Source organism: Typha latifolia, chromosome 11 (genome assembly GCF_019914945.1).
Source record: "Typha latifolia isolate L0001 chromosome 11, TyphaL0001v2, whole genome shotgun sequence".
NCBI lineage: Eukaryota > Viridiplantae > Streptophyta > Magnoliopsida > Poales > Typhaceae > Typha > Typha latifolia.
The window spans coordinates 5,825,290-5,842,210 of record NC_133096.1 but is presented as its reverse complement, the minus strand read 5'-3'; the positions used below and the strand labels follow the sequence as shown (position 1 = coordinate 5,842,210).

General features: G+C 34.1%; 1 protein-coding gene across 1 annotated transcript; it reads right to left on the bottom strand.

The window, feature by feature from the left end:
* Window positions 1-658: 658 nt before the first annotated feature.
* On the bottom strand, window positions 659-12,845 carry LOC140798199 (protein STICHEL-like 2). The gene is made up of 8 exons (XM_073151965.1): window positions 12,707-12,845; window positions 10,513-12,149; window positions 10,161-10,380; window positions 8,886-9,074; window positions 8,474-8,674; window positions 6,576-7,326; window positions 4,904-4,973; window positions 659-1,172 (listed from the first exon to the last, which is right to left on the bottom strand). The coding sequence occupies exons 2-7, from the start codon at window positions 12,019-12,021 to the stop codon at window positions 4,907-4,909; spliced, it is 2,937 nt and encodes a 978-aa protein (XP_073008066.1). The 5' UTR covers window positions 12,022-12,149; window positions 12,707-12,845; the 3' UTR covers window positions 659-1,172; window positions 4,904-4,906.
* Between the last annotated feature and the right edge of the window lie 4,076 nt (window positions 12,846-16,921).

Here is a 16,921-nt window from a genome sequence, read left to right as displayed (position 1 = left end):
TATTCTCGGCTCCTGACATACTGAGAAAATTGTTTATTTATTATCCATTTAATAAATGGATTATGTTCATGTCTACTAAATAAACTTTATTTAAAAATTGAGTTATATTCGTGTCAAAATGAATCTTTTTAACACAATCCGATTGCCACCCCCTAGTTCTTTCCATGGTCAACTGAGAGCTAGTGTGCTCACCCAAAGAGGATTTCAGTTTGGTAGAAATCATGCTAATTTTATCGATATATTTTAAGAACTATTTAGGACTACCTATATACTATTTTAATATTTTTTTTTTAAATCAGTAATCTAATTAGGTGGACTGAACCAATAACCAATGACTAAACATACTAGGCCAATATTTGATCTGATTCTGATAATAACTATATGAGAAGAATCTACTATAGTTCCTTTGTTTCAGCAAATGGCTTACTCTCTGTTCATATGGTTATGAATTAGGACCAAAAGGTTATTGACTACTTGGAAAGTTACAATCAACAAATAATGCTATACTATAGACTAAAAATTAATTTGCAAGGGCATCCAGCTATCTTGGGCAAAAAGGACAAGCTTTCAAATTTTATATGTAAAAATAGATGAGGTGAGCATTCACGCTTTCTTTTTACCTATTTTCATCAGCAGACATTAAAAATCGAACCAAAGAGAAGAGTAATAAGGAACTGAAATACAAAATTTGCTTGACAGGACTGTACATGGGTCTGAGCATTCATATAAACAAGCATTCTTCCTAATAAATTAACTTACAATAATCAAACTACCCTAATGATCAGAAAAATCCGACAACACGAAGCCTAATTGTTGACTGCATGAAGCAGTAGATCATTCGTGTGACCATCTATCAACCTACTTGCCAAATTTCATGAGCATCCATCCTGTCAATTTTCCTGGAGAGAAAACCCTAGGTATACATCAAGTGGCTGAGGTGAAAGACATCAAGATTTATTGTGAGAGCACAGGCTAAAACTATTAAAGCGGTCGTCGCCAAGTGACGGCTGATGTCTGAGCGGCGATGTTCACTTGTGTAATCTGTTTCAGTAAATGAAGATCTCCAGGATGATCTTATGCTGTAATAAGATTCTTGATATCTGCGGAGCTGCATGAAGGCAATTCTGGCTTGTGATCTGCACTAAAACAATGATTTTCCCAAAGCCGAGAACCTGAAAAGAGATGCATACAGATGGAAATGGAGGATAAGGATAGATTAATAGATTTATGTTTGCTAAACATGCCACCAGACAGCTTAACAGTATTTTCATGTCTAATGATGACAAAGAAGATGCAAAGGAACAGATTTAAAGCAAGGTTATCATCAACTTCCAATGGAAATTGCCCTTTCCTATTATGTCATTAACCTTGATGTAGGATTTTATCTCATCTCTAATCTGTTCAATAAGCAACCATTTATCTCCTACGATTGTGGAATTATTAGCAATAAAGAATGGAAAAAAAAGAAGTTCTAGGCAAAGGCATACTGAAATTTTGCTATTTTCTCCTTATAATAGTCCCTGATCAGTGAGTTATTAGTAATTACTGACATTATGTGCTTATCTGCGAGTTTTTAATACAGAAAAAGAGAGCTCAAATTCTTACTTGAAAATTTGAGTTCTGTTAAATCTTCAAGCAGTTAAATTATATTTTGAGATAATTTGAATTAACACATTAGAGCTAAGTTTCAGTAAGTTACACTTTAAGTGCAAAACATAGTTAAGATGATTCCATAATTAATCTAGCCCAAACATAGTTAAGGCTTGAAGTTAGTTCAAGGAAAACTTTTAGTGGCGTTGATAGTTGCTCCCTAAGAACTAAAATTGAGCTCCAATCAGCGGTGGAGCCGAAGGAAATCTAGAAATTGTGTGCCAAAGAATCTGACATAAAAGACAATTAGCCACAGATCATGAGAAGACCAAAATCCTCTTAAAATAACGGGAAATTACGTAAATTAGTTAGGCAGGAGAAAAAAAAGGACCTACAGGAGGGTAGCTAGATGCCCCAAAATGTTAATTGTTTAGTTCTCCTGGGACGTTTATGAACCTGAGATATGTTGGTCCAAGTGGGTTTAGAACTTTCAAAAAGTTGAATGACAACATTCAAGTCATCAGACAAAAGAAGAAAGAAGAATGACAAGACAAGAGAACAATTAGTGTCAATAAAGCGTGTAAGGTTTTATTTGTTTATTTGTAATTGACAAATTGTATTAAATCTATACGGTTATTTTGCAAGAAAAAAAAAATATAGTCTTAGTGCAGTGGTTAGAACCACTTAGGAACTCATATGACAGAAATTTTATTGTCAGGTGTTAGCAGATGATTAGAATCACCTATAAAGAATTTGTATTTCCAGGTGTTAGTAGATGGTTCGTACCATTTGAGAGCATCTTGCGTTCAAACTCACCTTCAGGTGTTCGAATGCCTTGACAAATTAGTGATTCTTCTAAAGCCAATTTGCACACTTTAGAGGAACTATATAAAGACTTGAGACCTAACCCTAGATTATCTCTTTTGGTCTTATTGGAGACTCCACTTTGAAGTTTTAAAGAGATCAAGACCATGGTTTTGGGAGACTCCGCAATAGAAGGTGCTGAAATATTTTCTTAGAAATCCCATCTTCACCATATTGTGAAGGGTTCTGTCTCAGGGTTCACTAAAACGGAAGCATCAACCTCGAGGGTTATTGAGGTTGAAAATTAACCAGGGAAAGTAGTAGATTGCATGTTTGAGAGAGCAAAACCTTATATATATAGTCGTAAGGATCAACAAGCGATTTGTAAGTCCATATTGTAATTACTACAATTATTTTAGTAATTGGTTCCATTCTAGATAAGATCCATAGTTTTTTTGGGGATATTTTACATAAATATCTTGGGTTCGGAGTGCATGTTTTACACTTTATTTTTCTCATTATCATATTGATGCATGGGATAGATCAATCTACTAGGGTTTCTAAATTTTCAAAGTGGAAAGAGACAAAACGTGAAGTTTATACAGTAATGTGGGCGATTAAGATGTCAAAGTTTATTTCCATTCACGTCCCATAAAATACAAAGGTATATAACTAACAATGTAATAGATCTAGATCCTACTTTCTAGAGAACCTAGGTCTTTACCTGGAGAAATACCCTAATGTCCTTTTAGGTGGATAGGTTACACAATAGTCCACCTGGCACTCTTTTGGCTGCTTGCTGGCTGCTTCACACGAACAAGTTTCTCTTTCTAGTCTAGGCCATATATGTACAAAATATTACAGGTCCATGTGGAAACAATTCTAGCATAAAATCTCAGAGTTTGTACATGCTAATGATTGTCCTCAATATTTTGAACGGCGGCCGCAAGTGACGAGCGGTGACAAGGCAATCTAGCATTTTTAATATAAAAATAAATAAATAAACATATATAACACAGATATATAATATATATTATACACTTATATGTAAGTTGTAACCAATATAGTATACACAAAAAATTTAATAGGGCAAAAAATACTAAATAACATAATCGCAATAAGTTCACAACCATCATGTCCACAAGAAATAATATAAATACATAATCAAATTAACAAACTAAGTGATTAACAGATTAAGAAAAAATGTAAAAAATAATTCAATAGATTAACAAATAATTACTTATTTGCTTCAATTAATTTCTTCAACAAATAATTACTTCAATTAATTTCTGATTTTTCTAATTGTCTAGCATAACAGATCAAGTTTTAAGAAATTAAGAAATAAAAGATTAAGACAGAATTGAAAATAAAAAAATAGTTCGTTGTGAGACTAAGAAAGTGGGATTGTGAGAGAGAGAGGAGAGAGTGAAAGAGTGATTGAGTGAGGGAGTGACTGAGTAAGAGACAGAGGGAAAGAAGACTGCAGACATCATATCTCCGCCGTTGATTGTCATCTGTTTTGTCGTCGTTGCCACACGCTGTCGCCAGCTGCCGCCTTAGCTACCTCATTGTTGGTCGCTGTCAATCATGGAAGGGAGAGCCGGAGAGGACGATCGACGAGGGGTTAAGGATTAAGGCTTTACTGTTTTAGCGAGAGAGAGAGAGAGAGAGAGAGTAAGAAGAGGAGAGTTTTTTTTATATATAATAGTTAATCATTAGTTATTTTTAGTGGATAATCTGATCCATTTCCAACCCGTTTCTAAGTTTCTAACCCGATAAGGCGGGTTAGCGGGCTGAACTGCTAGCCTGCCTTATCAGGCCGCACGGCCCACCTAGCTCCTTTTGGCGCTTAGGCGGGCTACCAAGCAGGCAGACCACCAGGAACAAATGCTAGAAGGAATGGCTGGTCGGCCCGTTTACCGCCCTACCTTGGCGAATGCCATGGCGACCGCCAATGCCGCTATTCAAAACACTAATTGTCCTCTTCCATGTTCTTAAATCATTATGCTTTAATAGAATTCAGCATATGTACAAAATATTGCAGGGCCATGATTGTCCTTTTCCATGTTCTTAAATCAATATGTTTCAATAGAATTTGATATGTTTGAAAAAAAAAAAAAACTCAACTATTTAGTTGGACTAGAATGTGTTCGTGTTATATCACTAGTTACTATAAGAACTTGAGATACTTGGCTTTGTTTGGTCTGAGTCTAAGCTCCGAACTTGATTAGTTGATATTATTTCTTAGTCTTACTTTTTTTAAAAGCGAGTTTGGTTAGATATAAAAAAGATCAAAAAATATTTAGTTACTGAATCAGGTTAGGATTCCCCGGACCAGTTCAGAGACTCTGAACTCAAACTAAACCAGCCCTCAAAGAAAAATAGTTTTTCTTTTAATATTCTTAACAGTATGAAAAGTGTACAAGGGGTAGATTTTTGAATTCAGATAAACCATGCATCAACATTTTATGTGCTTTGTATGTTGGATAGGACAGAAATCGGAAAGTACCTGTTAAATAATATTCTTGGGAGTTCTCCAACAAAACAACTTTGAGCCAAATCCTGAGTTTTTCGTTGATCTGTAGAGGAAATTGAAATTATAGCTGGAAAAGTCAGTAATGTTGAAATAATTATTTTGATAATGTGTAAGAAACATCTAATAGAAGCACCATTAGTAAAACAAAGTAACATAAGAATAAGCTACCAAATGGGACTAACTAAAAGAAACTTTATCTCAACTCAATTTTCAAAGAGAATAAGTCAATCAAACAGGGTATCCAAAGAAAGTTTCCCTTCATAAAATTAAACCGCCATTTATTAGATCTTGAGAAATAACAAACTGTAGTTATGTGGTAGTTAGTAGCACTTTGATGCATGCATATTTATGCAGCACTGGAATGTGAATTTTTAGTTCAATTCATAAGCACAGATGAATCAGATGAATGTGAAGCTAATAGAAGTTCTTTTCCTTATTATTCAAGAGGAGGTGCATAATATGGCATCATTGAATGGTGTTTAAAGACAATATTTTTTACAACAGCACAACACAATAGTTGATGTCATTAAGTACTCCAAATTTCACAACTGTCAACATAAGAATCCACATCAATGTACATTTCTTTATGGACATTAGTAATGGCAGATAGACCTATAGCAGTAAAAATCTATCAGAAGAAAGTTAAGAACAACCTAGAGAATCCATTTTGTGCTAGCACCAAAAAGTCACATGCAAAGTCATGCTTGATATGATAATGGAAAGTCAAGCAAGTATTCTCAAATTAGGAAACTTAATCTTTGAACATATTTTCAATTACATTACTATTATACTTTATTAATGAAAAGTGTATATCTTATACAAGTCCCAGGTTAGTGGTACTCTATCAGTAAGCATATATAAAAATGGGAAGATTGACTTAAGAGAACTTTTGTATTTAGAATACAATATATGTCCTGCTGATCTATCCTATTATCAAGAGATTTCCAGATTGTGTAAGCTAGTTAAGTCCCATTATGCTACTATTTTGATTGTCACTATGCTTGTCAATTATTAAGCATTTACTTTTGGATATACTAAAAAGGTCAACTTGTCAAGAGATCAAGGCTACCATGTTTGCTCACATCCTAATTGATGATTATATATCAAGAAAATGGGCATTATAACAAGAAGCTACAAGATCATTCGTTTCTTCCTAATCTTCATTAGGTTATTTGTGAATCTGATAACCAGATAATACTAAGTGACCAATCACTAAGGTTTCATTTATCTAGTTCATGCCCCATTAGTTTTGCCCATAGTTTGAAGTTTCGATTTCAGTTTGGGTTTTGTCTTGGTTAAGGAAATGAAAATTTCAGTCAACTTCAAACTTTTTAGTTGATTTCAGTTCTAGTTTCTTTATATTAGTTTTGTACTTCTTTTGGTAAATAGTCATATTTATCTTATTTCTCAATGCATTACACAAAATCCAATAGCATTTCAGCAATAAGGTTGATATTGAATTAGGTACAAGTTGGATTCAAGTCAAATCCAACTTAAAATAGAGTTGTTTCAGGTCGGACAGGACCAAAACGCAAAATGTTTCGGTGAAATATCCCGATTTCGGACAAAACTCCCCAACGTTATAAATCAAGGTTACTAGAGAATATTTTATCTAGAAATAACATCAAATAATGAGATCGCTTACACATTCTCTTCTCTTGAACTGTAGGTAAACTGCGAGTCTGATCTTGAACATTGGTTGTAAGGTTCATACGTGCGAAAATATGTCTCAAATGCTCCCTTCTTAGGTATGGACAAATCCATTTTGTTATGTGGCTGGATCCTCAAACAAATAGTATGAGTAGCATCAGATGAAAAGAATTTTCTTTGAAGTTTCAGCGTCTTAGCAAAACAGCTTGGCTGAATTTCAGGTTCTTGAACATTGACATATTGATCCTCTTCACCTAATTTCCTTGAAGAATCCTTTTCCAGTCTGCATCTTTTTGTTGTATTATGTAATACAGATATATCAGATGTCACAGCTCCAGTGCTCTGAGTATCTTCATTTCCAGGAGTGATTGCTTTTATATCATGAAAACAGCTTGCCTCCTGCATATGTGCAACATCCAACTGCTGAATAAATGGTGATAGCTGCTTCCCATGATTAGATGAATAAACTCTGAAGGATGGTTCTCCTTTTGCAGACATCTGATCTTCCTCTCCATCAGTCAAGGCCGAATCTGATAATTGTTGCTTCCTACCAGAACAGCTCAACAAGCTGAACGATTGCCTCTTCACTTTGGCATCTTTTCTCACTGGTGCTGGTACAAGTTTAAGTCTGATTTCTACATTACATCCAAGCACATGCTGAAGTGAACTTGCAATTATATTTTGTAGTTTCTCTGCCCTGGTCAGATGATCAGTATGACTGAATCCCACTTCAGCTATTGCCAGATCTGAAGTTATTAAAAAAATCGATATTAAAAAGTAAAAACTTCTTGTTATTCAATCAAGTCCAAAAACACAAAAAAGCCTGAATTGAATATAATAGGGTTGAAATAGGAATCACAATTCCTATTTACTATTACCAAAATAAGGAATTTATTCTAGGAACAATTATTTCTATGTTCACTTGTATTCCGGAATAACAGTGTAACAATTACTTTTGATATGATATAAAGTGAAGGAAACAATAAAAAAACTGTATCCTTTTATATAAAATTATGATAAATACTCTTCGATTTGATGTAAAGTAGATAAATATAATAGATATCAAGGATAAATTAATAATTAGATTAGTGTGTAGTATAAGATGTAATTTATTAAACAGTGTTCGTATTCTAGAATAGCGCTTATGATGTTCAGCTCTTATTATGGAATAAAAAATTGTATTTCGGAATTAGGAAAAAGTTATTCTTGAAAATGAACTAGGGCTTATATTGTACAAATAATAATTGGCCATTTTTAGAAGATATTAGAAGGAAAACAAAATTATTGTGAGAAAAAGCAACTCAAATAGGATCTCATTTTGTACTGAAGTTTGAGAACTGTGGATTTGTATAACAAGAGTAGGAAAATTCTTCTTTAGATGCAACTAGAACTTCATCACAACACTGAAGTCATCTTAGAAACCTTTGATATACAAGTCCTCCCATTAACTAGGTATTCAACATCCCATCTGAGTTGCTAGGGAACCTGAATGGTGCATTAGCATATGGCGACAGTAATTATCTAGTAGTAATTATCTAGTAGTAAGTAGTAACTGGTGCACTTCAAATTTTCTTCATTCAATTTTAAATATTGACATTTGAGTTCAAATCACATTATAATGATATCTTGTACTAAATGCAGAGGTACCATTTACGTTATGGATATAGTATATACATTGTAAGAGTGCTCAATGATGTTGCTCACAGAAACTTTAGTATCAATGCCGGCTCAGTTTGGGAGCAATGACAGCTAGAAGCACCACCCCACAAATCTTGATGAAATCATGAAAGGATGACCCAACCTCCTCTTGGAGGATTCCCAATATAATCAAAGATTACTTACTAACTGACCATAGAATAAGAAATAGAAAAGAAAATGTGTTGATTGGATTACCTTCAGTCACATGGACTGATGACAGACACCCTTCTTTCCGCAGAAAACTTCTAAATGACTTTGATTGACATTTCGCAATGGCTCTCCGCCATATATTCTCAAGCTTTAGCCTTCTGCAATGTCTCTCTGAACAGTTGGATTTGTTGTTATTACATGAGTAGCAAACTGTACTGCTCAGATTCCCCCTTGATGCCCAGTCATCTGCATTTTATATCAATAGATATGTATAAGTAATAATTAGTAATTATCTCTGATATCCTGAAATTCTGAAACATATGTGCCTTTAAGAAATTCTAACAGATGTTAGAAATTCCTCTCACCGTCTCTTTATCTCTTTCTTGGTAGACACACTCACACGTACTCTTGGACAAATAGTACTCTGGTAAATAAATGAAAATTTTGATACTCGTACCTCGCACATATGTTCTTCGATGTTCTTGTGAGTCATTTGTATCCACAAGAGGAGAAGATTCTCCAGTACTAAACTGCAAAAGAGCAACAGTAAGCCATGTTGCCTGATTCTTCGATGTCCTCAATTGTTTTTCAGTTTCAGAAAGTATTTTTAGAGCATGCCTCAGTTTCTGCATTCCAACCTCTTGTGCTGCACAAATAAACAAATTAGAATAAGAACCGACCTAAAAAAGAAATATAAACTACAAGCATATGGGCATGTACCTACACATCAAGAATAAGAACGAGCAACAAATTGTGCACTTGAATATGTGTACCATAAACTGCAATGCATAATTTCAAAGAGAGATGACTTAACAAATTTGCATGCATCAACATGCAAATCAAAAGATTATATATAATATGTTGGTGGATGCCTAGTAAACAATAAGAAACAATTTTTGGGGATTTTGTAAAATGGTTGTCTTAATTAATTATTAACATGTAACAAGAAACTAATTCAAACCAATAAAGCATTTAGCCTACATATACTAATATGACATGATTATATCATATAAATCTAACATCTAAGCTTTGAGTTCTTCAGAAGTTCCTATTCAGAGTTTAAAGTAGTAAAGTGCAGTATAGCATTCTGAAGGCTTGAAGAAAATAGACCGTGTGTAGAGGCTAAATGGAAGCAAACATGAAGAGGAATTGAAGGGTTCACCAACAAGAGGGAACTACTAATCGCAACACATCACAGATGGAGGTGAGATTCCAAAAAGGAAATGAGAAGGTCGAATGAGTTATTCTTCATAATTTTAAAAGGTCGCATTTAGCTCATTGTGTGACTTGATTTTGTGGTCTGCTTAATTAATGGAAAAGAAATAGATCTCCTTTGTTTTCCTAGAAATGATAAACATCAAAAGCTCCAATTAGGGGTGATAAAAGAGAGATTTCATACTAATGCATCTAAATGGTTTTACAATACAAATTGATTCTTGTTGACTGCAAAATGACATTTATGTCTGAATGTCGAGCACTGATATAATAAATAAATTATAAGTTACATTACACAAAATGCTCTTACTCATGCATGAAATTTGAGCTCGAGTCTAATAACAAGATTTATTTAACTCTATAAGTTACGAGAAATTGCATGAAAAGACAGCAAAAAGAGGATTTAGTTTTAGACCCAATCTGAACACAGGCAATAAAAGGAAAAAGTGTGTCAATTCAGTATCATTCATCATAAGTATACTATAAGAAGTTACAAGCTATCCGAAAGGGCACAGACAGGCATATCTTCCGAAAAAGTTCTTGCTGACTTCAGAAAGTCCATATTGGCATCGTCCTGCAAGAATGTCCATAATAAGATTTGCCATCTGAGATACTAGCTGCAGAGGATCAACCCTTGATCCCATAAGCTCCCTAGCCCGTCTTACTGTGTTAGAAGTATCTGAGGACAGTGCTAGATCCAGCAACTCAAGCAACTCATCATCTGAAACAGATCCTATCTGCAAAAGAGCAAAAAATAAAGAACAAAGGATGAGAACTGAGAACCTGAAAAAGACAATACGCAAGATGAACAACAATTCTAACGAAAGATATATCTTCAACCCCACTAAGGATTAATGATGATAACTTACAAGCTCATGTGCAAGAGATATTGTGATTCTTTTGCCAAGCAAACCAAGTTGATCAAGCATAGTTACTCCATCTCGAAGAGAACCATTGGATTTAGCAGCAATGAAGTAAAGCCCGTCTTTTTCAAACTCCAACCCTTCTTCTATACAGATTCTTTGTAACATGTAGGCAATATCAGCAACCTTTATCTTTGGAAAATGGTACTTCTGGCATCGTGATACAGAACTGCGGGGAACCTCATCTAGATCAGCAGTGATCATGATGTACACAACATGCCGGGATAGATCATCAATACTTTTTAAAATGGCAGACCATGCCTCCTCCCGCAACACCTGGCATTCATCAATTATGAAGATCTTGAAGTGTGAGGAATAGGGAACATGAGAAGCACTCTTAATCAGGGCCTTAACCCTGTCCGAACGGTCTAGTTTTGCAGCATCAATCTCTTTCACATTTCTGCTCCTTCCAGAAAACAAAAGCATGCATTCTCTACACAATCCGCAAGGCCTTTGTTCCTCCAGAGATAGGCAATTCAAAGCAGCTGCGAAAATCCGTGCTGTTGATGTCTTGCCTGTACCTCGAGGACCATGAAACAGGTATATTGGAGCAACCTTTCCTTTGCATAAAGCATATGAAAGAGATTGAGCTACCACATTCAATCCAACTAACTCATTGAAAGATCTAGGTCTAAATTTCTGGCTTAAACTCCGTGGAGTTTCAGGATATGGAGCAGCATCTCTATAAGCAGCGTCTGTTCCCTCTGCAGATAGCAGAGGTAATTCCTGGTCTTCGCTATCAGAGTAAAGATTACGATCCCTGCATTTTGGTGTTCCTGACCAGCAGTAACTTATTCCACACCCACTAAAATTTGATCCAACAACATCATTGGATTTCATTCGGGTGTCCTCAGTTCCAAGCCCAAAGGTGCTCCGCCTCGAACGATTTGTGTTTGCATCATTCGCATACATGTACGGGCTTCCTATACGGCTCGTTGCAGCAGAAGGTTTCCTAAAATTAGCATCACGACAGTTCTTAGGTACTGTTGCATTTCTCCTCTCCGTTGACTCAAATTCTGGTTCTTGGTAAGAATTTACTTCCTCTTCGACGTGGTTTTCAAAATGCCTAACACAAGTAGAATCCACTGATTTGGGCGGCCGGTCTTGACGTACTCTATGAACGAGTTTGTTTCTTCTAGGATGTAAGCCTCTAATTTTGACCATCGAAGGCTTTCTAGAGTTGGTGTTTCTAGGAATGGGTACTTTAGGGCTATGATCTAACTCCATGTTACTTCTGTGATTCCTAATTTCTTCATTAAGATGATCCTCTCCAGATTTCTTTAGCTCCAAGATAGCACCATTGCCAGAATAAGTCTCCCAGTTCATATGTTCCAAGATTGCACCATATTTGCTCAATGAATTGGTAGCTGGATCCCTCAGGGACCGAACTCGCTTGAGTGCCACTAGAGTTTTTGAAAGAGGAGCATCTACAGAATGCCGCCTAGCGTCAGACATTATTGCAAAATAATACCTCTTGTTCCTACTTATTGGAGCAAATATGGCTCAAAGGAGACATTGAACTATCATCTCCCTTCAGGAACCAGCTTGAATCCATCACACGGCCAAATAGTGGCAACTTAGATCTGCATGCAATCATATAAACCTTTTGCAATGTCAAATTCAAACACTCATCTCAGAAAAATTCATTAAAACAAGAGACTAATCTCAACACCATTGACAAAATTGGATTTTTTTTTTATTAGAAGACAAATACTTGATAAATACCAGTATTTACTCTATCAAAGAGTAAGACAGTAAAGAACCCCCCTCCTAATGACATTACAAAGAAATAAAAGGGAAAAAGAAGGGGGAAAATAACATAATGGTCCAGTTGACTAAACTTCCATTGACAGAAATAGCATAAAAGAAAGTCCACTTCCTCCACATTTTGCCCAATCACACAAGAATAACTCGGTAAACCGAGCAAGAAAAAAGAGGCATAATGGTAAGAAAAAGGTAATGTACCATGCCCATTTCCCTCCATTTGAAAAGTTATTAACCATTTGAAACAAAAAAAGAGAAAAAAAAAAATACACACCAAGATCACCCAAAGAAAGACCAACCAAATTCTAAAGATTACCTTCCACCATTACCAAACCTAGAAAGATTAAAACCTCTATAGAAGAACCACTGCACTCACCAGTAACAATGCAGCCCTTCGCTGATTTGCTCTCTGCCCTCCAAGACCCCTAAAAGAACTCACTTTTCTAAGCTGGAGACTAGAGATGAGGTGGCAAAGCCGTAAATAACGTCAATGAGAGGACCCAAAAGACAACATCCTATTATTTTTTGGCCTTGAGAGAGAGGAATCGTATGGTGGTGGGATTTCCCGCAAGATGCTGGCCTCGGAAACTGTGACCGGTGGCATTGTCGTAGTTGTAGCTAAAAACCAAGGGTCAAATATCCTCCATGTCAGAAAGCTGCTCTGCATGTCTTGCTTGGGCTGGGAGGAAGAAGCCAACGGAAACCCAAAGCAGTTACCGTACGAGTCCACCACACCGAAGAGAAAATCTACACACACATCCTGCGAGGAAGATCTCAGCCGTCCATCCACGGATGCGGTCCGCATACGACCGCCTCATTGATGAGAGTTGGTGGTATTTAATTCCTTGGATTCGGAGATGCTTATTAATATCCTAAAAATAACTTGCACTGTTGACTTTGTCATCTTGTCTATGATTGTATTCGGTGAGGTGGATCTCTCGTGCCCCGAATCTAGTAAATATTTTTTTAAAGAAAATTTATCGGAAACATCCTACATTTATCTTTATCTACATTAAGACGCTATCACCAAAAACATAGAAGACTTTTTACTTTTAAAAATTCGGGAAATTTGCATATAACACCCTTCCTTTTAATAAAATTATAATTTTATACTCTATATTTTTATTATTTACAAATCGAGTCTTATAATTTAGTAAATATGCGTAGAAAATAACTAGCGATCAGTTAGTTAAATTTAATAAAATCTCTGAGTTAAGTTACCTAAATTAAAAAAAATTATAAAAATATCGTCAACCATACTAAAGCATTTTAGTTATTTTAAAAATTAAAATATTACTATTATTTTATTGTATCTAACTCATAGAATAAGAACAACATTCCTCTTAAATGAACGAATTTATTTAATATAATAATTAAATAATAACTTAGCTTGTTTCGATATATTAATTTAATATATTTTTTTCTCCTCTTTTAAAAATTAATTTTTTCTAATTTTAGTTTAAAATATCACAAATTCCCAATACAAATTAATTATTCTTCATTATTATAGTCATTAGTATTTAACTAAACAATAGAATAGTTTATATTAATATTGGTCTTATTCCATAGTAAAGTGAATGGGTATGTATAAAGATTATTTTTGATAATTTAACTCATTTATAACAAAACACAAATTACAGGGTGTTTTTTGATAAATTTTCTTATTTATTTGTTTTAATTAGACCTATGGGCTAGTGGAGGATTTGGATTGTTAGTAAGTAGGAAGTAAATAATGGAGTGTACTTTGTCTTGGTCTCTGGTTGTTGTTTTGGAATTGGAGGTGAGCATGTGATGCCAAGTTGTGTGGAGCCATGTGAAAAGGGCATTTCATTAATGTGATTGGAGTTATTTTCTTCATGGGTTTTGAATGTTTTACAACTCACACACAATATAGAGAAATTTTTGCATCCATGAACATAGGATTTCCTTTTTAAGAAAGGGAGTAAGTCTTAATTGGAAAAGAATAGGAACAAGGAAAACCTAGATCGAGCGAAAGATTCGGTGCGAGCCAATCTGTGTCGATCGATTCAAACAGTGCTATTCGATGCGGTCAGTGCATCGATTTGTAAATTGATTTTTATTTTTATATATATATATAAGAATTATGCGGGTTATTTATGTATACTAGAGCTCGGTTGGAGTTTCACCGGGCTCCAATTTTGGAGTTTTGGAGCCCGGTTGGAGATGCTCTAAGTATTTGAAGATTATCCGATAGTAGTGCCTAAAAAGTAATTAAATTTAGAGAGGTTTATTGAAAACTATTTATATTTTGTCTTATTATTATTAATATCTACATATATAAGTATTTTCTTGACTGTCCGTTACAATTTATATGAGTTAAACTAACAATTGATACAAAATAATCTTAATACACCTAAGTAAGTTCTTTTAAGGTTAAGGTAAAAGTATAAAAGTGAATTGGTGACGAGATTAAATTAGGGATAATTTTTATTTTTATTTTTAAAAGTGAAAAAAATTTCTATTCCCTTTGTTATTGCTGTTAGTTTAAATTTAACTCAGAATCTTTTTGAGATATTTAAATAAAAATATGGTGATCAAATGATAAATAACTATATACCAGGTGGTTAAAATATAAAGGCAAAATGCAGACTATTTTCAATATATTTTAATTCAAAACAAAGCAACTAAGAAAAGGTAAAAAGGATTTTGTCAGAAAAAAAAATGTAGATATCTCATCTAGTAAATCAATCCCAATGTTACGGAAGATATCTGGATCAATTTGAAAGTAAAAAAAATTGTGATATTTTTATGGGTGGTAATTTCATGAGTTTGAGTTTTAATGATTTTGGTTTCACATGAATTTAGGATTGAAGAGAAAAGTTAAAATTAAAATGTGGAGAAATATTAAAATTAGACAAATCGGTAATTATTCAACATTGCGACGATTGTCGAAGGATGGCGTAAGGCTAAGGATAGTGGTGGATGGCCGTATAGTAGGGTGACTTGGTGGCTATGAGTTTGGAGGTGGTGGTGGTGGTGGCACCGGAAAAACTCCTATAGGAACAGAGATGCATTCATGATCATCTATGGTTGCTTCTTCCACATTCATCATCTTCAATATTGTGCTAACTATTACCTAAGGAACGCCGACTTTGATACTAATTTTGTGAAGCCAGATCTGGACTGATCTAGAAGTAAGAAAATTATGATATTTTTATGCATCTCATAAGTTATGGTTCTAATGACTTTAGTTTCACGTAAATCAGATATTAGGATAAAAAATTAAAATAATAGAGAAAAATTAGAATTGGTAATTATCCGAAGTTGTGGTGATCATTGAAGAGTGGCAGAGAGCCAAGTATAGTAGTGGGCAATTGTATAGTAGGGTGACTTGTGGAGGTAATGATGACTATGAGTTAAGAAGTAGAATTATGGTTCTAAGTTAGATCTATTCCTAAGAAAATAAATGGCTACGATTAATTTACTTCTACTCCTAGATTATCTTACTCTTACTCCTAAAATAAACCCAATACTATAATAATTTTTTAATGTTTAGATGCTTTAATTATTAAACAAAGGAGCTCAAACCCTCATATATAGAGGTCGGATAAAATTTAAGTCATACTCGGACTAGCCCTAAAAGTTTATATGACTCGAATCGGAATTTGTCTTAGATATTTATAAGACTTAATTAGATTTATCTTAGAGGCTTACGTGACTTAATTGGAGTTACGTTTTAAAGCTTACATAACTTAACAAGACTTGTTTTAAACATTTACATAAGAAAAAATATATAAACTAATTAAAAGATAAATAGACTCAATTTATAGAGCCCAATGTTCTTATAAAGCGGTCCGATCTGACCTAGCTCGTATCACTCCGGCTTCTAGCCTGGACACAGTAATTGAAGCCTAATATCTTATTCGCTAATTGTACAAAAGAGTATATGCATGCAATTAGGATCTCAGACTTTGAAGGAAGAGGTGGAGTTTTTTTTTTTAATTTTTTTTTTAATTTTTACCATTCTAGTATGCTCACTAAATACTATACCTAAATATTCAAATTCTAAATTTGATTTATAAGACTAGGTAATTCCATGCCTAGAAAATTCTTTTTCAGATATAGCAATTTTGTTCAACAAAATCACTAACTCAGGCGAACAGGTTTTGGCACCCATAATAAAAAAAAAAGATATTGTACTTAAAATTGCTCATATAAAAATAATTTATATTAAATATAATCATAAACTCAGACAACATTATTGCATACATGTACGAATTATCTTATGTGGTATCATATATGGACTAAAAGTCACTTAAAAGTTGTCCCGTGAATAAGTTTAAAGCTCATTTATTTGTATATAATATTTTGTGAGCAGACTTAAAATAGTAAAAGCTAAAAACAAAAAACTAGAAAGACAAAGTAGTCATTGAATGCACTGAAACTATTTTGGGGTTATTCAGAAAGAATAAGATGCTTGTCAGCTAACTAATATTCGTTCATATCGTAGAGGGAAATTGATTTATAATTTTATAATATAATTATAGTTTACATCCTATATTTTTACTATTTATTAATTAAGTCCTATAATTTAGTGAATATGTGTAGAAAATATTCTGGATTAGATTTA

What these genes read in the sequence shown, in the direction of transcription:
- LOC140798199 (XM_073151965.1), bottom strand. Translation starts at nt 12,021, where the DNA reads ATGTCTGACGCTAGGCGGCATTCTGTAGATGCTCCTCTTTCAAAAACT. An exon ending in CTTTTTCGGAAGATATGCCT is followed by an intron (nt 9,075 to 10,160) that starts GTCTGTGCCCTT and finishes TTATTTGTGCAG; the next exon opens with CACAAGAGGTTGGAATGCAG. An exon ending in ATCAGTCCATGTGACTGAAG is followed by an intron (nt 7,327 to 8,473) that starts GTAATCCAATCA and finishes TAATAACTTCAG; the next exon opens with ATCTGGCAATAGCTGAAGTG.